At 36.9% G+C, this 23,595-nt stretch overlaps 1 protein-coding gene and 1 pseudogene across 1 annotated transcript; one reads left to right on the top strand and one right to left on the bottom strand.

Moving 5' to 3' along the window:
• Positions 1 to 2,657: 2,657 nt before the first annotated feature.
• LOC140015145 (uncharacterized) lies at positions 2,658 to 3,038 on the top strand. Its single transcript, XM_072067042.1, has one exon. It carries the CDS (start codon positions 2,658 to 2,660, stop codon positions 3,036 to 3,038), a length of 381 nt encoding a protein of 126 aa, XP_071923143.1.
• A 13,781-nt stretch (positions 3,039 to 16,819) lies between these two features.
• Positions 16,820 to 18,582, bottom strand: LOC113712246 (beta-amyrin 6-beta-monooxygenase-like; annotated as a pseudogene).
• Positions 18,583 to 23,595: the final 5,013 nt, after the last annotated feature.

Genomic DNA, 23,595 nt, shown 5'->3' with positions numbered 1-23,595 from the left:
AAACCCGTCTTTTAGACCCAAAATCCGAAATCATCCCACTTATTCTGTTCCTTACCCACATTACTCTAACCCTCAACCGGTCTACCACAATACTACCCAATTCCATCATTCTCGATCAAATCACTTGAATACCTCACCATTACCTCAAACCTCATAACCTATCTTTCAAAATCACCCCCGTTCCATTTACCATTCCATACCAACCCTGCAAAACAATAACCCTACTCAAAATCTTTTTCAAACCAACGGAGTCCAAACTCAAAAGTAATTTCGAACCTTCATCGACTTGGACCGACCCATTAATCAATTGTATGAGCAAATAAAAGCAGCTGAAAAAATTGGCACCGTTCCTTCCAAACTCTATCCTAGAGGTCCTTCTGCCGGTTATAATCTGCAAGCAATTTGTGCTTATAATTCTGGAAGTTCAGGTCATACCACCAGCAATTGTTGGGCTCTAAAGTACAAAATTCAGGATATGATTGACTTTGGAGACATCCTTCTTAGAAGAAAGGGAGAATAGGGACCGAATGTCAGTAAGAATCCTTTACCTGATCATGGGAGTACTGTGGGGGTTATCATCGCTGATGAAGATTTTATCAATTCCACTCAGTACATTGTAGATGAAACTGAGGTGTTTGGTGTAATGGAGACTGACCATGCAAGAATGAGAAAACTGTTGTTTGCTAAAAAGTCCATGACTAATGATAATGTTGAGAAAAAGTTGAAATCTTTTGCGTTTAAAAAAAATGAGCCATTTATAGTAGAAGGAGGGCCTTCCGAAGTTGACAATTCTAAATCTCATTTTATTCTGGATCTACCATCTTTTAAATAGGATATATCAGAGCCTGTTATTCTTGAATTTTCGGAACAAATACCTGTCAATAACTTGCAAAAGATGCCATGGAACTACGAGAAGCCTATTCTGTTGATTGGAAATAAAAAGTGCTTGAAGAAAGAGGTATCTACTGTTACCAGGTCTAGGAGAATTGTGGAAAACCCCGAAATCGATGTTCAATCGAGAACCAATGTTATTCCAAACCTCTTGTATCTGAAAATGAAGCTGTGAATTTTCTAAAGATGCTGAAAAGAAGTAGTACAAAATAGTAGAGCAGTTGGATAGGATGCCTGTTCAGATTTCTTTTCTAAACCTTTTCTTGACCTCTGAATGGGAAAATCGCCAATTTAGTCCTCAAACTATTTTACTAAAGCCGATTTGGTCCATCAACATTTTATCGCACGAATTAAGTCCCTTAACTAAAATTATTGTGCCAATTGAGGACCTATACGGCGTCGCCACCCAAAACACATGTATCTGTACAGAAACCCACGACGAGGCATGGGCGTTCTTGGAAGTACACATCCTAATTTCTACGGGAACCAAGACAGATCCCATTTTGCACCAAAATTGGGGAAACCTGTGAAATTAGGGGTTTTCCAAGACATAACCCATTTTGCATCCAAATAGCGGAAGAAATTATGGGCTTGAAACCGATTCAGCTTAAAGAGAAAGAAGAAACAAAGATCTCATAAAGTGAAACAATTCAAGCAGGATGTTGCAGGAACTCTCGATGATGTCCAGAGCAGCTTCCTGTGTGAGAATGTTGCTTCAACTTCTGCTTTGCAAGAGTTGCCATTTCCTCAGGTTCCAGTATCAGTAGCTTCTACTACATGACATCCTTTTGCTGAACCCCACATCAGAACTCCACATTTGAGCCTCGACATGATGAATCAATTATCTTCATCAACAAATACAGCTGGTGAGAAGAAAATGGCTACCCAGTTGTCACCTTCTCCTGCAGTGCTTGAGTTGGTTGCGTCATGCACTGCACCAGGTCCATCGGGAATGGCAACTTCAACTTTTGCCGACCAAGGAAAACACTTGGATGGCCAAGATGAACAGTCAGCCGAGAAAGTGAATGAGAACATGTGGGGTCAGGGTAAACAAGATCAATCTGAAAGTCACGATTCCAGCAAAACTCAGTCTGATCCTGCTCGAGCTAGGCAGCCTGATGGATGTGAAATGTCATCTGAGGGAACTGTCTCAGATCACCGTGCAAGTGATCAGGAATCATAGACTGTATCTGGAGAATGTCAGTCAATTAATTGGGATCTGGACATCTACTCCATGTAACTAAAATTATAAACCTGTAGTATTTGTCAAAAATTTTTGTAGCCACGAAGGTTTTAGTCTTGAATCGGTTTCAAGCCCCTAATTTCTTCCCCTATTTGGATGCAAAATGGGTTATGTCTTGGAAAATCCCTAATTTCGCAGGTTTCCCCCAATTTTGGTGCAAAATGGAATCTGTCTTGGTTCCCGCAGAAATTAGGATGTGTACTTCCAAAAATACCCCTGCCTCGCCGTTGGTTTCTGTACAGATACATGTGTTTTGGGCGGCGACACCGTATAGGTCCTCAATTGGCACAATAATTTTAGTTAAGGGACTTAATTCGTGCGATAAAATGTTGAGGGACCAAATCAGCTTTAGTAAAATAATTTGAGGACTAAATTGGCGATTTTCCCCGTTTGAATTACATAGAGAAACATTGCTCAAAATTTTGAACGAGGGTCAAGTGCCTAAAGATATTCATGTGGATAAATTTTCTAACATTGTGAGAATGTACTTGCTGCCAATCATATCACCTTCTTCGATGATGATATGACTGTAGAAGGGATTGAGCACAACAGAGCCTTATATATATCAGTACGTTGCAATGGAAAGCTGTTGCCGAGGGTTTTAGTGGATAATGGGTCAGCGTTGAATATTTGTCCATGGAACACTCCCACTAAATTTGGATTTCTTGACATCAAACTTGGCCCGTCTGCAACCGTGGTTAGAGGATTCGATGGTTCAAGAAGGGAATCTATGGGTGAAACAGATCTGGTATTGGAAATAGACCCTGCTCAGTTTCAAATTACTTGCCAAGTCATGAACTTCTCTAGTGTTTACAATGTTTTGCTTGGAAGATCTTGGATACATGCTTCTAATTCAGTGCCATCTTCTCTGCATCAAATGTTGAGGTTTATCGTGAATGATTAGCTCGTTACTGTATTTGCCGAGAATGACTGTACCATGTCGTTGATGCAAAATTCAAAAGTGAAGACAGGAAAAGGACTCCAATTTCATCTCATCATGTTGCTGATATCGTCTCCGTGGGATGGGTATCCAGAGATAAGTCGCTGATCAAATCAGATTTGCCAGAGGCCAGTATCATGATGGCTAAGGAAATAATCCAATGTGGATATGAGATAGGAAAATGTCTTGGGCGAGAATTGTAAGGAATTTTGGAACCAGTAGAGATCCCGATGTAAAAAGATACATTTGGACTGGGATTTCATCAACTACTAAGGATAGAAAAGAAATGCAAGCTCGAAAACAAGCTGAAAAAGAGGGTAAGCAAACTGTCTTATATGTCCTACCGCTATATCACACCTTTCCTCGCCCGTCAGAGGTGATTCTGTCAGAAAAGGAGGATCCTGTTGAAGAGGTTAAAGTGGACTTATCTCAATTATTTGTCGGGGCTATTTGTGGGGAGGAGCCATCAGAGAGTTCAAAATTTTTGTCAATTACCGAAGGAGCCATTCAAAATTAGATTGCGGATTATCTTCCCTCGCGAATGTAGACACCAAAAATTTCATTGATTCAATTTTAAACTTTATTTAGTTTTATTCATTCAATTTTGACTTTCTTTAATTCAATTTTAGTTTTTTAAGGTTGCAAATAGCAATTGGTGTTCATTCTTATTTTTAATACATTAAAATTCATCATTTTCTTTTTAAAGCAATTTTACACTAAATTTTAGAAAAATCCTTAATAAAGATCCATTTTTTCTTTTTTAAATTTTGATTTTCTTACTAAGGCATTTTGCAAGGTAATTTTAAAAATTAGCATATTAAATGAGTGTGTCAATTGCATGTTGAACAAGTGTGCAAATAAGCATTAGACAAGTGGTTAAGGAATTGTAGGACAAGTGTTTAGGGAGAGGTAGGTGTTTGAGACACCTGGAGGCCTAAGATTTGAGAAAATTGGGAGAGAGGCTAAGGGTAAGAGACAGGGGGGAGGAACAAAAGGGCGAAGAAAAACAGAGAGGGGGGCTTTCGGCTGCGGGGGGTCGGATAAGGAAGAGAAAAAAAAGAGAAAAGAAACTGAAAAAAAGAGAAAGAAACAGAGGAGGCCGAGAGAGGTTTCAGCAAAAAAATAAAGCCAAGAAAACAAAGAAGAAGGGCGACGGACAAGGAACCTACGGGCAAGAAAAACGCGAGAGAGCTAGAGGGAGACGGAAAGGAAGGGCGGAGGAGAAAACAGGGGAGCTTTGTCTGGGGGGCGGCGCAACAAGGAGGAGGAAAAATTGAGGGGGTTTTCGGGTGAGGCAAGAGCGAGAGAGGGGGAGACAGAGGAAGTTTCGTCTGGGGGAAAAAGAAGAAACAGAGCAAGAGTAAAAAAAGGGGACGGAGAGCTTGGAGAAAAGGGGAGGTTTTCGGCTGGAAAAGAAAAGGAAAGAGCGAAAAAAAACAAGGAAGGGCAACGGCGGACAGAAAACAAAAGGGGGGAGAAGTAACAAGGAGCTACGGGAATTAAAAGGGAAGAGAGGGAGGAGGAGCAGGCCGCCATCTAGAAGAGCTTCGGGCCAGAAGCAAGAGGGGAAAGGCCGCGACCAGAGCCTCTCATCAACTGCTTCTCCATCTGCTCCTCTTCCGTGGATGATTTGAGCAGCGACGGCAGCAGAGGTTTCCAATTCACCGAACTGCCACAACCTCATCGGATATCCATCACCATCGTCGCCAATTCTCACCGAGCAGATGCTGTGAGTCCTCTTCCCCTTTTTAAATCCTGGTTTTCTCTTTAAGCTTAGGCCCATAAGACTCTCAAAAGAAAATGGCTTATTGTGATTGTTATGTTGATTGTACGCAAATCTGAACATACATGATTTCTGTGTTGATTGGGGCCGAACGTTTTTATGTTTCTTACCAATTTTGGGTGCTGATTTATGTCAAATTGAGCAAAAATCTGATGAAATTTCAATGCGTTTCACCTGTTTGATAAAATGCCTGAACGAGAAGTCCGAACCAAAAGAATAAGTCTTGGCTGTTGTTTTGTGTTGGATGATGGTAGTGTGATTTTTGCCTTGTAAATTTACTGGATTTCTGAAGCATCAGAAGCTGCAGAAACTTCGCCCTCCCATTTGCATCGGAGAAAGTTTGCACGATTCATGAATGAGTGAAGTTCTAAAAATTGCAATTGAACCCTTCATTTTCTGCCCAATTTCACTGTGGCCCAAAATCTGGAAAAAATTGAACTAATTTTGTGCTTTTAAGTTTAATCCTCTGTTTGCATATTTTATGTGACTTTGTGGGTAGATTAATTCTTGTTTTAAATCATAATTGTGGCTTGATGATTTTAGTTGATTTGCTAATCTTGTTGGGTTTTAGTTTTGGTTTAGGTTGGGTAATAATTTTTGCTTGGGTTTGTAAAAATGGTTTTACTTTATTTTTGTTGGGTTTCTGACTTGGGCTTAGGAAGATAGAGCCCAACACTTTTGGTTGGGTTTTTTGGATTGGGTTTGTGATTAATTTAATTGGATTCAATTGGTAAGAACAATTATGCTAGCCTGCTCTCCTTGCCTTGGACTTTCGTTTGGGTTTGGGTAGCTTTGGCCCAAGAAATAAATAAAATGGCCCAATGACTGGTTTGGTTAAGAATCTGGTCTTGGAATTTGCAAATCAGCCCCTGGGTTTTTCCTTAACTCTACTATGGCCCCCAAATCTTTCAGTTTCTTTCGATTAGGTCCTTAATTCAATTGCAATTGGGTCTCTAAACTTTATTTCTCTTTAATTTTGACCCCAAAACTTTGTTAATGTTTGCAATCAAGTCTTGTATTCTTTTGACTTTTTGAATGTGGGTTGTTTATATGATTTAATTTCAAATTTTCATGTTTATCTTTTGCGATTATTTGTTAATTAAAGTGATGCCTTGACCTCTTCTTTTATTTTGGAGGGCAAATAAGTGATTTTATTTCATTGGGGTCCCAAATTCAAGGGAGGTACACCCTTTTCCTCATTTCTTACTTTATTTGTTTCTACGTGCCTTATGTGCCTTTGCATGCTTAATTGCTTGCTTTTTGGAATTATTGTTTTTATTTATTTATTCGCTTTATTTGTTTTAGTTTAGTATATTTATTTTATTTTTTGAAAGGCATTTGAATGCCACAATTGTAATAGTTAGGCTATTATATCATTTCATTTAATTCCTCCCCCTTAGATTGTAGTAGGCCTCCCCCCGAATGTAATAGTTAGGGTTTTATTTGTTTTACTTGCCTTATGTGTGTTGCATGCCTATGTGCTATGTGTTACCGCTTTCTTAGGCTTTGGCATCTAGATATGCATGCTTATGTGTTATGTGAATTACGTGCTCACATGTCTACTTGCTTTAATTATGCACATTACTTATATATGTGTATGATGGATGCAAATGCACGTCACCGTGGCTAGTCCAATGCTAGTCATGGTCTTCCCCCTCGAACTCTCACAAGTCCAATGCTTGTGAAAAAGCGTTAGTGAAGGGCTAGTCCAATGCTAGACCCATTAGGGCCGTCCCCGCGCTAGCACATACTTGCATGCCTTCATTACATCTTCATTCATTCTTTCCTTTTAGTTTTACATTTTGCATGACCCTTCACTCCCTTTCCCTTACATATTTAGGATTACATTTTCATTTAGATTAGCTCATTTGCTTGTATAGGTTAGGGAGTCACTCTTTTGGTAAGGGGGATGGACGAGTTTGGCTATACATAGCCTTAGCACGCTCATTCTTTTTCTAACCAAAAGGAAAATTAAGTCACGAACATTAGTCCCCCGTACCCGTCTTGCTTGCATTCCTCTAGGGTTCATGCATTTCATTTATCCACTATCACATGCATTTTTACTTCATATTCTATCCCTTTTTCCACATTTTCACTGCACACAACTTTTATTTTGCACGTTTTCACTCTGCCACTTACACTTTATATACTATCACGTGCACACACGCACTTTCATACTATCACTTTACTCACCTTACTTTTGCACACTTCCATTTACACACTATTGTTTTTTTATTACTGTTACTACTTTTTCACTTCACGCAAACTCACATTTTCACATTGCGAACATTCATTTCACTCATTTTTCGTCATTAGCATTATTCGTGACCTCTCCAAAGAGTCATTATTGGGCATCACTATTAATGTGATTGGCACCACTTAAGCTTTGAAGAGAAATTTTACCCCCCGATGCCCCCTAGGTCTAGGGTTTGCATTCATATAGTACATCCAAATGTGATAAATTCTTTGGTTAAAACAAGAAAATCTTTGACTAAATCACGCAACTAGCCTTGGCTAGGTCGAAGGGGTGCCTTGGATTTTTTATCCTTGCCTTCCTCTTCGTCAAATGTGACTCCCGAATCTTTCCTTTGATTTTCGTGGACTAGGAGTCGTTTAAAAGGGGTTTTTCTACTTTATTTCCTTTGAAAACTCATTTTAGGTGACTTGGTACACCTTAACTCAATACCAAGTGGCGACTCCGATTTTTGTTCAAAAAACCCTTTTTAAACCATTATTTTGGGTCAAAACGTCGCATTTTCAAGTCCCATTTAGACCCACTTTCTTTGTAAATCAAAAATCACTTTTCAAATCAAAAATTCATTTTCCAACTATTTATTTTTCTTGTAAAAAATGGGGCGCGACAGCGAAGGGAATTTTAATAAATTTAAGGGAATTGTCTTTTGGTCTAGATTCATATCCAGATAGGGCGGTAGTCTGGATCTTTTGTTAAAAGAAATTATTTTCATTTTTTAGACCTTTATTCTCGTTTCAGTTAATATAGCTTATTTTAGTCAAGAAAATTATTGAAACGGAAATAAAGGTTCGGGATAGATATGTCTTAAATAGCAATCATGTCTGTATATTTGTCATTTTGTGAAATCTCGATGCATTTTGTGAAATTTCGTATCTTAAATAGCAATCATGTCGTATATTTGGCATTTTGTGAAATTTAGATGCATTTTGAATTTAATGAAATGAAAGACTTATCCTGCATTTTAAACTATTTTCTATTTATTTATTACATATGTTCTATTTTATTTTCAGATGGCCACAAATAAAATCCTTTGACCCTTTAGATGTCACCATTCTAGAATTCAATGGCTGCAATCTCGATATCTCTCATGAACTTGAAATCATGTAATTTGAAATTCAAAATGAGAGCGATACTGAGGAAGAATTTGAGTCCATTTCAAGGGATTTAAAATAGTATGAAGAGAAATTCAAACCGAACTTAGAAGAAACAGAAATCATCAATATTGGCACTAAGACGGAGGTTAAAGAAGTTAAAGTCAGCATTTATTTAAATAAGAAACAAAAGGAGGAAATGATTGAATTTTTAATGCTATTTTAAGATGTGTTTGCATGGTCATACGATGATATGCCAGGCATCTCTACGGACATAGTGGTTCATAAGTTGCCAACTGATCCAAATTTTTCCCCTGTAAAGCAGAAACTACGTAAATTCAAACTAGAAATGAGTCTCAAGATAAAGGAGTATGTTGTGCTAGTGCTTAAGAAATCTGGGGAGCTGCGAGTATGTGTTGATCACAGAGATCTAAATAAGCCCAGTCCGAAAGATGATTTTCTTTGCCAAATATTCTTATTCTTTTAGACAATACTGTTGGACACGAAATTGAATCTTTTGGTAATTGTTTTGTTGGGTATTATCAAATCTTAATGGCAGAGAAGACAAAGAGAAAACTTCTTTTATCACCCCATGGGGAATCTTTTGTTATCGAGTGATACCTTTTGGGTTGAAAAATGTTAGTACTACTTATCAGAAGATCATGACTATCTTGTTCCATGGCTTGATCCATAAAGAGATGGAGGTTTATGTGGATGATATTATAATTAAATCCAAGAAAGTCGAGAACCATTTGGTTGATTTAAAGAAGTTGTTCGAAAGGTTGAGAAGGTATAATTTGAAGTTGAACCTTGCGAAACGTGCTTTTAGAGCTCCGGTTGGTAAGTTATTGAGGTTTATTGTCAGCAAAAAGAGCATAGAGATAGATCCTGTGAAAATTAGAGCAATTCAAGATATGCCCATTCTGAAAACTCAGAAAGATGTGAAGAGTTTTCTTGGAAAGATCAATTTCATTGGTCGATTCATTGTATAGTTAACCTCCACTTATGAGCCTTTGTTCAAATTATTGAAAAAGAATGCACAAATGGATTGGAATGAAGATTGTCAGCAATCTTTTGATAAGATCAAGAATTATTTGTTAAATCCTCCGGTCTTAGTGCTATCTCAGCCAGGAAGACCTCGGATTATGTATTTGTCTGCTCTTGATGAGGCTGTTGGATGCGTTCTGGAGCAGCATGACAAATCTAGGAGGAAGGGACAAGCCATCTACTATCTGAGTAAGAAATTTACAACATATGAGGCCAACTATTCTTTCCTTGAGAGAAATTATTGTGCTTTGGCATGAGCAGCTCAGAAGTTGAGATATTATTTACTCGGTTATACCACATATCTGATTTCTCGTTCTGATTCTCTAAAATACCTGTTGGAAAAGTCGATACCCACGGGACATATGGCTAAGTGGCAAATAGTCCTTTCTAAGTTCGACATTGTCCTCAGAACACAAAAGGCAGTTAAGAGACAAGCCATAACAGATTATTTGGCAGAAAATCCAAGAGAGGATGATTACCAGTCATTGCACACCTACTTTTCTGATAAAGAAATTTTGTTCATTGGAGCAGTTGAGTACATGAGTAAGCAATATCTTGGATTGAGGTTATTCTTCGACGGCGCATCGAATTCTTTTGGAGCTAGAATTGGAGCAGTTTTAGTATCACTTGAAGGGAAACACTATCCTGTTACTGCCAAATTACTATTTTCTAGTACTAACAACACGGTCAAGTATGAAACTTGTATTTTGGATTGAAATGGCATTGGACATGGAGATCAAGAACCTGATAGCATTCAGTGATTTCGATTTACTTGTACATCAGACGCTTAAATAGTGGATAATTTGGGATTCAAAAATTATGCTATATCATTGTAGCTTGCTTAATTTGGCCAGTAAATTCAGGAATTTGAAACTTAGACATATTCTCCGCACTCGCAATGCTTTCGCTGATGCTTTAGCCACTCTGTCTTCGATGATTCAACATCCAGATGAGCGGGTGATTGAACCTATACATATTCAACTTTAGGATAGGCCAGCGCATTGTCTGGTTATGGAAAGAGTCTCTGATGTTCGTCCCTGGTACAATGATATTAAGGAATTCATGAAAACGGGATCCTACCCCCTAATGTTGATTCTGTTGCAAAAAGTTTCTTACGCAGAATGTCATCAAGATTCTTCTTGAATGGAGAAGTACTATACAAGAAAACATCTGATTTGGGCCTTCTGAGATGCATCAATGAAAGAGGAACCCGATTATATGATGAACAAAGTGCATAGTGAGGTTTGTGGGTCACACATGAATGGGTATCTACTAGCTAAGAAAATCATGAGATCAGGGTATTTTTGGCTTACTATAGAGCATGACTGTGTAAATTTTGTCAGAAAGTGTGTCAAATGTCAAATGCATGGTGATGTTATACGCGCTCCTTCTACAAAGTTGCATATTATGACTGCTCTGTGGCCATGTTCGATGTGGGGAATGGATGTGATTGGAACTATTGATCCTCCTGCTTCAAATGTGCATCGATTTATTCTAGTGGCAATTGAATATTTCACTAAATGGGTTAAGGCTGCATCCTATAAGCATGTGACTAAGAAAGTGGTGTCAAATTTTTTGAGAAATAATATCATCTGTCGCTTTGGCGTACCGGAGACATTGATCACCGATAATGCCAAGAACCTTAATAATGACATGGTGAATGGGTTATGTGAACAATTTAAGATCAGGCATCGAAATTCTACCATTTACAAGCCTCAGATGAATGGAGCCGTCTTAGCCGCAAATAAGAATTTGAAAAAGATTATTCGCAAGATGACTGAAGCATACCGGAATTGGCATGAGAAACTGCCTTATGCATTGATGGCGTACAGAACTACGATCAGACCTTCTACCGGTGCAACTCCTTACTGTCTTATGAATGGAATGGAAGCAGTGTTGCCTGCAGAAGTTGAAATTCCTTACGCGTTTTAATGGAAGCTCAGATAGAAGAAACTGAATAGGTCAGGGAACGCTATGAGCAGTTGTCTCTAATTGATGAAAAGAGGTTGAATGCCGTCTGTCATAGACAATGTTATCAGCGAAGAATGGCCCGTGTTTATAACAAAAAAGTTAAGCCTCATTTGTTTGAAGTCGAAGATAAAGTTTTAAAACGAATTCTTCCAGTGCAAGAGGAGGCTAAAGGAAAGTTTTCTTCCAATTGACAAGGACCATTCATTGTTAAGAAAGGCTATCCGGAGGAGCGCTTATCCTTATGGAAATGGATGGATAAGTTTTTCCACAACCAATCAATGCAGACATGTGCAAAAAGTTTTTCATTTGATTATAAAAATTTTTTTCTTTAAAATTATTGCAAGAGATGGATTTAAGGCAGACTTTCTCTCATTTTTCCATTTCGATATCCTATCCTTAATTTTTCCTTTTTGACTTTTCAGAACAACCTTTCTTTTTCTCTTGGCAGTCCCTTAAAATCACTAACCCCATGTTGGGGCAATTTTGTTTCTTTGAAAAAAAAAAAGAGAAAAGATAGAAAAAAAAGAAAAAAAAGAGAAGAAAAAAATAGAGAAATTTGATTAGAATTAAACTGGGACAAAATTTTATCTCTTTCCAACTCTAGACCGGAGCTAGTTTTTCGAAAGAATGAATCTCAAATGATTGTAAATCTATCATATGATCCACTTTTAAGCCTTAACCTTGCCTTCACTATTCCATCCGATCCTAAAGTTGCCGACTTTCATCTTTTGCAGTACTTTGAGGAAATTTTTTCTTAATTAATTGGCAAATGATGTAAATACAACTTTTCTGAAACATGTCAGAGAGAATTCTCTCACTGATTCCACAAATTCTTAAAATATGACTGGATTGATACAGTTGGGGTTAAAATTGCCTTGTCTATGTCTTAAGGTGAAAACCTAAAAGGGCACCTTTAAAAAAACAGAAGAAAAAAATGAAAAAAGGGAAAAAAAAACAAAAACAAAAAAAAAAGAAACAAGGGGGTAGGGGTAACCTTAGTGAAAACCCAAAAGGACGCTAAGGTAGGGTTTTGGAATATAAGAGGATCATGAACGCAGAACACAAGATGCTGAGGTCTGAAAGATGGTGACTATGTTAATTTGGGTCTCCATCATACTGTTGTTCTTTTGTGGACAATGAATTCCAAAATTGAGAACGTCCAAGGGGTCAGATAGAGCATTTTTCTTCATCAAAGGCCGTGCTCTAAATATGTATCCAACTTTTGATCTTTGGACCCACGTTCATAAATTTAACAATTTTATTTTGCTATTCTATGTATTATTTTATTTGTTTATTATGCATGATTGTTTATTTCATATCAGCATCATTGCATGATGTGTAATACTTTTTTTTAATAGTTTATACTTAACATTTATTGGGTCTCATTCAAAAGACAATCTCCTATAATTTATCCCGAAGGAGTCGTGAAATTGAAGGTCCTATAAAAATAAAATATGAATAATTGACATTAGAAAGTTGCAAAGATTTTGAAGGGGTTGTCGACTGAACCTCTGTCGATATTGAAACTCATGTTTACATGGTTCTCAAGGCAAAGGGATTGCATGGTGGTGGCAGTGTTTCATTATAGTTGTTTCTTTTCCTTTTTTCCTTTTGCAAAAAAAGTTATGTGACACAATACTGGTTTAGTTGAGCATGATTCACACTGGGGCAAACGGTAGAAGGTTTGAGCTCCAAGTTTCGTTGTACATTTTTGAAGAAAGAAAAGAAAAATCATTATTCCCTTTCTTTTAAAGTTCGAAAAATCAAGAAAGTTGTAAATCCATCAAGTAAGTTTGTTTTGGTTTATCACCTTTTGAGCAACATGCATTGTGATCTTTCAGTTTGATAGTACAGAACTTGTGTTTTCATTTCTTTCGCTAGTTATTTGGGCTCGGGTTAATCCCACCCATTAACTAGGTTTCGAGCATATTTTCATTCTCTTGATAGGCATTTGGGTTTGGATTCAATGCCATTGAACAATCTAGATTCTTGACAAATCAAATTTAATTTCTTGTTGATGAGTCTCAGTGTCCGCCGTGCACCCTTCTACCCCCTTCTTGACAATCAAATTTAATTTTCTGTTGATGAGTTGGTGAGTTTCAGCATCTGCCACGCACCCTTCTACCCTCTTCTTGACAAATCAAATTTAATTTCCTATTGGTGAGTCTCAACATCCGCCGCGCACACTTCTATCCCCCTCCTTGGAGCGTAACCGCGTCTCTCCGCGTATCTTTTTCTAATTATGACAATTTACTTTTTTTTACTGTTTTGATTAACAATTGTGCTTTCTCATTCATTTTGTGTTTCATGTTTAGAAGTTCTGAAAACTCAGACTTCTTTGACTTTGCAAAGATCACAGATGGTCAATGCACTTGTTTCATTGTAGTTCACTGGTATTCGAACTACGTTTGACCTGATTCTCATGATGGGATACGTAGGCAACTCTACACGAGTTCGGTCATGTCTTTTCCAACATTATTGCATCATTTTTGCCCAATAATTATAGCCAAATGTTGGCTTGTTGTTTTAGCTCAGGCGCAGTTAGAAAAAATAGGTGAGCATTTTGGTGTCTACGTCTTTGTCTTGAATTTCTCTGAAACTCTAGACAAAGAAGGGCAAGTTGTAGACACCAAATTTTTGTCAAATTTTTATGTTTTCTTGAATATTTTCTATTTGATGAGTCATTTATTTTCTCACATTTTAATGTATATTTTTTCTCATTTTTGTAGGTTTATTTTAAGAAATGAAAATTATGAAAAAAAAGCAAAAATCAAAATCAAATTATGACTAAACTTACACATTTTAATCATCTCCCCTACCAAAATCACTATTAACCCATTTGTACACTCAATTTCCATGCACCTTTCTTTTCATTTGGTAAAAAAACAATCATTTGACAAGAACCAAACTCCACTCTTTCTCCCAATACAATCTGTCGGCTCTCTCTCTCAACTTTTGGACCTCTCAAGATACCATCACAGATACAAAAACACAAGAAGAAAAGGAGCTCTCGGCTGGGGCTTCTTCCTTTCTTCCAAAAAAAAAGCCACACCTACAAAAAAGAGGATTCCAACTTAACTCCCTAATTTCCACTCTCAGCCATCTCTCTCTTCTCCCACACACTCACACACAACATAAAAAAAAAAGAGGTAGCAATCGGTTGGATTGAACCTTGGGATTTCACCAAAATTTTAATAAAAAAACTACAACCTTCATTAAGGGCAATTTGACTCCATTTAGTCACCACTTCAAAAGGGAGGTACCTCTATTATTATTTAAATGTCAATTACGTGCTCTTATGTGCTCCTACGTGTTTATATATTTTTATATGCTTTGTTATTTATTTGATTCAAATGTTCATTCAAATTTTCTTATATTTGTTTAGTTAATTTTATAATTATTTGAAAGTTGTTTAAATACTTCAAGATGTAATAGATAGGTAATATTTTTTTGAAAAATTGTAATTAGATAAACCAATGTAATAGATAAGATAAATAGATTTATTTTATCATATTTTTCCACTTTAGATTGTAATTAGGTTCCCTATTGTAATAGATAGAATAGATAGGTTTTATCTTTTATATTTCCCAATTTTAGATTGTAGTTAGATTCCCTGTTGTAATAGGTAAGTTTTGTGTGTTTATGTGGCTTATGTGTTAGATGCTTTACCCCCTTTCCTTAGGATTTTTTTCCATCTAGATATTATGCATACGTGTTGCGTGCTACGTGCTCTTATGTGTTTATTTGTTTTAATTTATGCCTTATTTGTTTTACTATGTATAATTAATGCATGGCGTCATCACATTAGTCCAACGCTAGTTGTGGCTTCTCCCTCCGTCTACTTGCTGGTCCAACGGTAGTAAAGGTTCTTTAGAAATGGGTTAGTTCACCGCTAGACCCTTAAATCGTTTATGCGTTAGATTCATCCCTTGCATGATATTCATTATATTTTCATGCACATTTTTTTGGATTTTTTCTCATTTGTATGATATTTCCTATTATATTATCCTCTACCCCCTACTCTCTATATGTGTTAATCATATCGTTTAGAATTGCATCTCATTTAAGAAATCGTAAAACAAGTTAGTTCATTTGCTTATTCATATTAGGAGAATTATTCTTTGAACATGGATATGGGTGATTATAACTCTTTAGTTTAAATACTCCATCGATTCCTGTATAAGAAAATTATGCCACGAGTTTTTTTTGCCTCTCGTACCCATTATGCTGCATTCCTTTTCCTTTGATCACTTATACCTATATATAATTTTCTTTTCTTTTCTTTTCTTTTAATTTCATCATTCACATACTCGTGACCCGTTTAAGGAATCATTTTGGCTTTCGTAATTAATGCGATTGATATCAATTAAACCATTGAATGGACATTTTGTCCCTCTCGACATTTTTATAAATTTAGATTTGCATCAATGTAGGAAACATTCAAACATGATAAATTTAAGGGTTAGATTAGGAAAATTTTAACTAAATCTCGCAACTAACTTACATTAGGTTGAAAGGGTGTATTAGGTTTGAGTTAGTTGAACCTTTGCATTCCCTTTCCTCAACCGTGATTCCCGAACTCATTTTCTCTTGTTTTTTCAAAGACCTGAAGTTGTCGAAAAGGGTTTTGTTTTATTTTATTTTTGTCAAAAACATTTTTGGGTGACTTGGTACACCCAAACTCAATACCAAGTGGCGACTCCTATTTTTATTAAAAACCCTTTTAGACTAAATTTTGGAACCAAACTATCGCATTCTTTAAAGACCCATTCTAGGTCCTTTTTTACTTATTTTTAAATAAAATCACATCTTTTGTAAATATGATTTTAAATACTTTTTTTTCATCGAGAAAAATGGGCGCGCGACAACTTTCATCTAATCTCATGCAATTAAATGAAAGAGATCATGGCAAATCAAGTCTGTCATACTGATTCAATATCTTAATAACAAATTAGGCTGCATTTAAGACATATATTAATAAAAGTGCTGAAGCAATTCAATTCAAATGCACATGGCATTTTGAAATGAAAAGCTTTCCACAATTTCAGTTCAAGACAACAGACTAACTCCGTGAAATATATAATAGCCCTCATCATACACTTTCTTTTATCCTCATTTTCAACATTATGCGTCCGTTGGCAATTATCGTCCAAAAAGACTTGCAATAGGTCAATCATGGTATATTTATTTAGGCCTCAAGAATGGTTGTCATGGTTATCAAGAGACTTTATAGTTCAATAGAAATGAAATGCATTGGGAGTTTCTCCAGCTACAAATAGTATTACAAAAAATTGTACCATAAGAGCATTACAAAAAAATTATCATACCATAAGATTGTATTGTATGCACTGTTATCCGGCTTAAGCTCAAATACCATTACAAAAAATTGTACTGGATATAAAGAGCATGAGTTGATTATTATTCAGAAGTTACTAGACAAATTAACAAGTACATAATGTACAAACTTGTAGAAACTGGGAATATGAAATTAACTTCTTGAAAAGAATTACACATGTGGTCAAGGCCGTGTCCTTTATTTTTTGCTGCGCCGATAAGAACATCAATACATAATTCAGTCCATTATAAGAAAATGTTTATGCTAATTTCCATGAGGCTAGAGGCTAACCGGGAGGCCATTGATGGGCACAGGATATGCATGGATAACTATCTTTTCATTTGGCATCAACTTTTCCAGCTTGAAGCTTCTCACCACATTGTACATGAAAACCAGGACCTCCAATCGAGCATACTCCTTCCCGGGGCACATTCGAGGTCCTCCCCCAAAAGGCACAAAAGTATATGGTGCTGGACCACTTCCCTCAAACCTTGATGGATCAAACTTTTCAGGGTCGGGAAAATACTTGGGATTCCTGTGTGTTGTGTGTACAGTCCAAAATGTCTGCAAATTTGTGCATTTATAACACATAGTTAAGATTAACGGAAAGGAACAAATATGTGTGTTGTGATTGAAACACAAACAAATTTTTGCTTTTATTAGTAAGTGTTGATGATTCAGTCCTTCTTAGGCATCGAAATCTCAAATTCAGCATTGTCCATAGACAATTACGCAATACCACGTTAAGAAAACGGTGAATTTGTCACTTAAGATTTTGCTTTAATCTCTATATACATATCTTCCATCCCTTTGGAATAGTAAAACCTGCATAGGTGAAATCCGTGACTGATTCTCTGAAGGCTCCCTGAGCAGGTGGCGTGACACGAAGTGATTCACGGGCAACATTCCAGGAGTACTTCATCTTTTCAATGTCCTCCCAACTCAGCAAATCACTTGGCCCTTTTGTCTTTGCAATTGCCATCATCTCTGTGATCATCAAGCAAAATAGTCGTGTGAATAAATAGTTTAAGAAAATCATATATATTGATCAAATAATTAACTTGAACAAATTTCTGCTCGATACCTCTATAGACTTCCTTGTAAATATGTGGAAGCTCAGCAAGGTGTTTCAAGACAAAGGTAACTGCAGTGCCGGTGGTCTCATAGCTAGCCACAAGTAAACCAATAATGTTGTTTGAGATCTCCATTTCACTAATGAACTGGCCATCTTCATCGGTAACAAGAAGCATTCACAACAAAAGATCGCATCCTGCTATTTCTTTGCATTGCATTAGCTCATTTCTTCTTTTCCTGATGATCTTCAGTAGCTCCTCGCGAACCATCTTTCCACCTTTGATTGCACCATTATAACCCATGCTAGGCAAATCAATTGGCACAGAGAACATCCCATTAGTAACAAGATGGTAGGGATTACCCAACCTTTTAATGTGGTCTGGATCTTCAATACTCATGAACAATCGACAAGCCAAGTCGAAAGTGTATTTTTTTGATAGAGGGAACACTTTTACTTCACTATTTGGAGACCATTCTTTTTCAATGTGTTCGCGACCCATGGCATCCATGACGGGAATGTACTGTTTCAGAGCTTCAGGCTTGAGAATATCGTGCATAAAACTACGCTTCAGAGTTGATACCTCCTTCAAGGAATTTTCAACAAATTCAGGGAAGAGAAAAGATTTATTCATGGATTGAGGCCACCATGAGGTTATAAGTTTGTTCTCGCTGGTGAACAGAAATTTGTTCCCTTGTGCACCACAGAATATTGCCATTCTTTCTCCCATCAAAGAGGTCTGAAATACCTCTGGTGAGTGCTTCTCCATTCTGTCTTTTACGAATTTCTGACTACCTAACAAGGCAAACGGTATATTTTCTCCCAACATTGGCCATCCGGATGATCCAGGGGGAAGATTCACCCTACCAGAACTGCGCTTGCGAAGGAAGAAGACGAGACCGATAGATAGAGGGAACAGCACAAGAGGCAAAAGGTATTGGACCAAGGTCTCCATTGGTTCCTCCTTGGTACTAAAAACTGAAAGAAGCTATACGGTAGCAGATGACTAAAATGATGAAGCAAGCTGGACTACTTATAGCAGATGAAGGACTAGAAATTATGCTTTGCCGGCAGCAGGAGCATTTGCATCGTGCTATGGCTGGCTCATATAGGCGAAATCGTACAAAAATATTGATAGTTTATATAGGTTTAATTTGAATTTAATATTGATTACGAGGGATTACTTATAACGAGTGACAAAATTTTATTCCTGTACATTATTGTCTTGGTGCATACATCTATCATAAAAAGTACCTAAATTAGGTGGTGCAGTTTAGAAATTTAGAAATCAAATGGATTCGATCTTATACATATGCGAGGAAGGTAATCAAAAAAGAAAGAAGATGAGTTCTTCTTCTTTTATTACTTAGGAGTTGTGTGAGTTGAAAACCTCATGCACGGTTTTGAATGAGAAAAAGAAGTGATGATTTTGACTCTAACTCTCCCACTCCGGTCATTGCTTTTCTTTCTGTTACTTCGAAAATAGCTGCTTCAACTTTAGCCACTCAATTTTTTGATATTCTTTTTTTTTTCTCATCAAACAGATGGCATCTTCTTTTGAAAATCCTATCTACTCTTAGCATGATACAAAGAAATCTCATTGCTATATTCAAACAAGCATGAAACGTATGCTTGCATATTCATCTATAAGTCAAATCGGAGTAATTGCAAAATTCCCACTTGTTTGGTTATTTTTAATTGGCATATTTTTTTAATTACTTATCTTTTTTTTATATCAAACTTATTATATGAGAACAACAACTTATGTAAGTAAATAATAGAACTTATAATTTGTACATTAACTGGATACAGTTGGATCTTGGTATATATATGAGGACCCGTAAATTTTCTTCATTTTATTTTATTTTTTTGCATGCATTTTCTTCATTATACTTTATTATATTGATTTTCCAGAGATTTTTATAAGTGTGTATAGTTTTTAAATCATTTTCGTAGTATAAGTTAGTTCATGAGACATTAGGAGTGCGTATTGGACGTGAGACCCGCTAGTGCGTTAAGTGCGGTAGATGTGGGCAGTTGGGTGAAGTTTTACGTACCGAGATTATATTACTTGGTGTTATGAGTTAATTAGATGTTAGCTAGATTAATTAGTATTGGGAATTAATAGAATGAGATTACCATTAGAGGTGCCACGTGTCGTGTTCCTATTTGAAGGTGGACTCTGACCAATTTCTTCTCACCTTTACTAAATCAAAATTTTGACCAAAATCCACTTATTTTTCTTCTTGGTTGGCCGACCATTAGAGAGGAGAAAACAAAGAGAGAAAGCTTTTTCTTCTACTTCATTTCTTACTCAATCTTGTGATTCAACCACTAAAATTCCAAATTCCTCCATAAAAGTGACTTGATAAGTTAGGTGAAGGGTATTGGTGGAGTCTTTGGTGAAGGGAAAGCACTAAGCTACCTTGTTTCTTGTGTTTGTAAGGTAAGTTTCCAAGAAATCCTCTCTTTGTTCCTCATAATCATAAATTAGTGGTTTGTAGAGGTTAAATAGGCTATTTTGTGGATGATTTCATGGTTTATGGTAAAGCTTAACCAATTTTGGATTTATTGGTGATTTTCCTGTTTTGATATGGTAAATTATGGTTGGCCATGGAATGATAGTCTTGTATTGGGTAAGATGGAGCTTTTATGTGCTAATTGTGGTTTGTTGTGAAAAATTCCAGCTTCTATAGAGCAAAATTTCAGTTTTTAGGTTTCAAATCTGCCCTATTTTTACAATGCATGTTCGTCCTTGAGGGAGGCCAAATCAGCCCTTTCCCAAAACATGAAAGTTGTTGGTAATTGAGTTAGCTAGCTACTGGTAAAATTTTAGCTCAATCGGAGCACTATAGCTTGTGAAATGACTGAAATACCCTTGACTGCCCACAAGCCTTGTTTCACGGACAGTTTTCTGTCCTCTCTGAGATTTCGATTTTTGACTATGAAAATGCATGATTTGGCTGTGGACGTCTTCATAAGAACTATAGGTATATGTATTGGCTTCGAAACGCCATAAGAATCGTCTCAACCCGATAAGTGTAGTTTCAGTTGTTGTTATTATGCCGAAAGGTGTGTTTTATAGCCTATGATTTGTATGTGTTTGATTTGAGATGAATTGGTGTTGATTGTAGGATGGAAAAATAAAGAATTTAAGGGGAGGTGCTGTCCAATTGTTAAGTCGTTTGGTTTCTTCAAGTGTAAGTTAAATTTGATAGAAATGTAGGGTTTTGGGGGTTGTTCATGTTGTAGAACCAACCTCTAACATTTTACTCCGAAACCACACCTTTATCTCTTTGTAATTGTAGACATTTGTATAGGCATACAACTAGTAGTCGAGTCTCACTTGTGCATTCCGTTTACTCGATTTTGGATGTAGAAATTTCAATTGTTTTACTTTGGTTATTCTTAGGGTTTCACGGGGATCAAAGCCCTACTTGGGAGTGAAAACGTTGAAGTGGTTTGTTAGAACTGGTGAGTGTACCACTCCCCTCATTGTTGCTTAACTTGGTTTTTGTACATACAATCTGTGATTTGAGTGACTGTACTACCTGTTTATTCTGTCAGAGACGAGAGTGTACTTTATCACACTCGATCTCTTATCTGTTTGCCGATTTACTGTGTACATTTGACTCTGTTATCTGTGCTTAATCGGACGTCGGTTGGAGATTTGTATCCAACGATCTTTCTATGACCTTTGAGCTCAAAACCTTTGGCTAGTTACTCGAGTCGAGCGGGCAAGGGCCAGGTCGATTAGATAACGAACTACGGTAATCTGTTTCTGGGAATCTTTGGGTATTGAGACTCTTGATTCCGGTATACTTGAGTATTACCACTTCTGCTTTTGTTGAGGTGTTCGGGCCCGGTAAGGGGTATGTTTGGTGTACGGAATTTGGCGTAAAGTGGGGTCTACGGACATGATGGTTCTATATACGCTGGCAGAGAGTCAACGGGTTTGGATCAAGTACTACAATGAAAATCTGGCTCCTGAGAGCCATCCGCATCCTTCCTATTTGAATCACTGTGTCTAACTGCTTTACTTTATATCCGGCATGTATATCTGATTGGTTAAACGTGAAATGCCATGATTTTTTGCTATATGTTTGGTACCTCATTGAGCGTAAGTTCACCCCTCCTCGTTATCTTTGTTTTCCTTAGAGGAATAACTTTTGGAACCATGCTTTTGAGAAGCGAGTTGAGCTAGTTAGATATTCTTTTGTTCTTTTGTATAGCTCCTCGACAATTGGAAACCTAAATGTATCAATCCAATGTTCCCTTTTGATTTGTAAACTTCCTAACGTGTATATATTAAAGTATTTTCTCTTGTTTACATGGTACATTTACGTGGAATTGTATACTCTCTAATGTTAGTTAAAGTTTATTTGTATTTGGTTGGGCTTTGGACGAGTGCGGAAATTAAACGAAAAAAGAAGAAAATTTTTGCCGAGAACTGTTCACCGAATCCGGCCGAATATCCGGCCAGTTCTTGGCCGGATATCTGGTCGGATTTACAGGGGAATTTGAAAAATTTTGAGTTGTGCTACTGCCTCCCATCCGGTCAGGAATCCGGCCGAATTGTGACGTGGCAGTTGGGTGAAGTTTTGCGTACCGAGATTATATTACTTGGTGTTATGAGTTAATTAGAGGTTAGTTAGATTAATTAGTATTGGGTATTAATAGAATGAGATAACCATTAGAGGTGCCACGTGTCGTGTTCCTATTTGAAGGTGGACATTGACCAATTTCTTCTCACCTTTACTAAATCAAAATTTTGACCAAAATCCCCTTATTTTTCTTCTTGGTTGGCCGACCATTAGAGAGGAGAAAACAAAGAGAGAAAGCTTCTTCTTCTACTTCATTTCTTACTCAATCTTGTGATTCAACTACTAAAATTCCAAATTCCTCCATAAAAGTGACTTGATAAGTTAGGTGAAGGGTATTGGTGGAGTCTTTGGTGAAGGGGAAGCACTAAGCTACCTTGTTTCTTGTGTTTGTAAGGTAAGTTGCCAAGAAATCCTCTCTTTGTTCCTCATAATCATAAATTAGTGATTTGTAGAGGTTAAATATGCTATTTTGTGGATGATTTCATGGTTTAGGGTAAAGCTTAACCAATTTTGGATTTATTGGTGATTTTCCTGTTTTCATATGGTAAATTATTGTTGGCCATGGAATGATAGTCTTGTATTGGGTAAGATGGAACTTTTATGTGCTAATTGTGGTTTGTTGTGAAAAATTCCAACGTATAGAGCAAAATTTCAGTTTTTCGGTTTCAAACCTGCCCTGTTTTTGCACTGAATGTTCGTCCTTGAGAGAGGCCAAAACAGCCCTTGTCCAAAACATGAAAGTTGTTGGTAATTGAGTTAGCCAGCTACTGGTAAAATTACAGCTCAATCTGAGTACTGTAGCTTGTGAAATGACCGAAATACCCTTGACTGCCCACAAGCCTTGTTTCACGGACAGTTTTCTGTCCTCTCTGAGATTTCGATTTTTGACTATGAAAATGCATGATTTGGCTGTGGACGTCTTCATAAGAACTATAGGTATATGTATTGGCTTCGAAACGCCATAAGAATCGTCTCAACCCGATAAATGTAGCTTCAGTTGTTGTTATTATGCCGAAAGGTGTGTTTTATAGCCTATGATTTGTATGTGTTTGATTTGAGATGAATTGGTGTTGATTGTAGGATGGAAAAATAAAGAATTTAAGGGGAGGTGCTGTCCAATTGTTAAGTCGTTTGGTTTCTTCAAGTGTAAGTTAAATTTGATAGAAATATTGGGTTTTGGGGGTTGTTCATGTTGTAGAACCAACCTCTATCATTTTATTCCGAAACCACACCTTTATCTCTTTGTAATTGTAGTCATTTGTATAGGCATACGACTAGTAGTCGAGCCTCACTTGTACATTCCGTTTACTCGATTTTGAATGTGGAAATTTCAATTGTTTTACTTTGGTTATTCTTAGGGTTTG

This window comes from Coffea arabica, chromosome 10e (assembly GCF_036785885.1).
Source record: "Coffea arabica cultivar ET-39 chromosome 10e, Coffea Arabica ET-39 HiFi, whole genome shotgun sequence".
Taxonomy (NCBI): Eukaryota; Viridiplantae; Streptophyta; class Magnoliopsida; order Gentianales; family Rubiaceae; genus Coffea; species Coffea arabica.
Note: the sequence above shows the minus strand (reverse complement) of the source record. Positions and strands in the feature narration are given on the sequence as shown.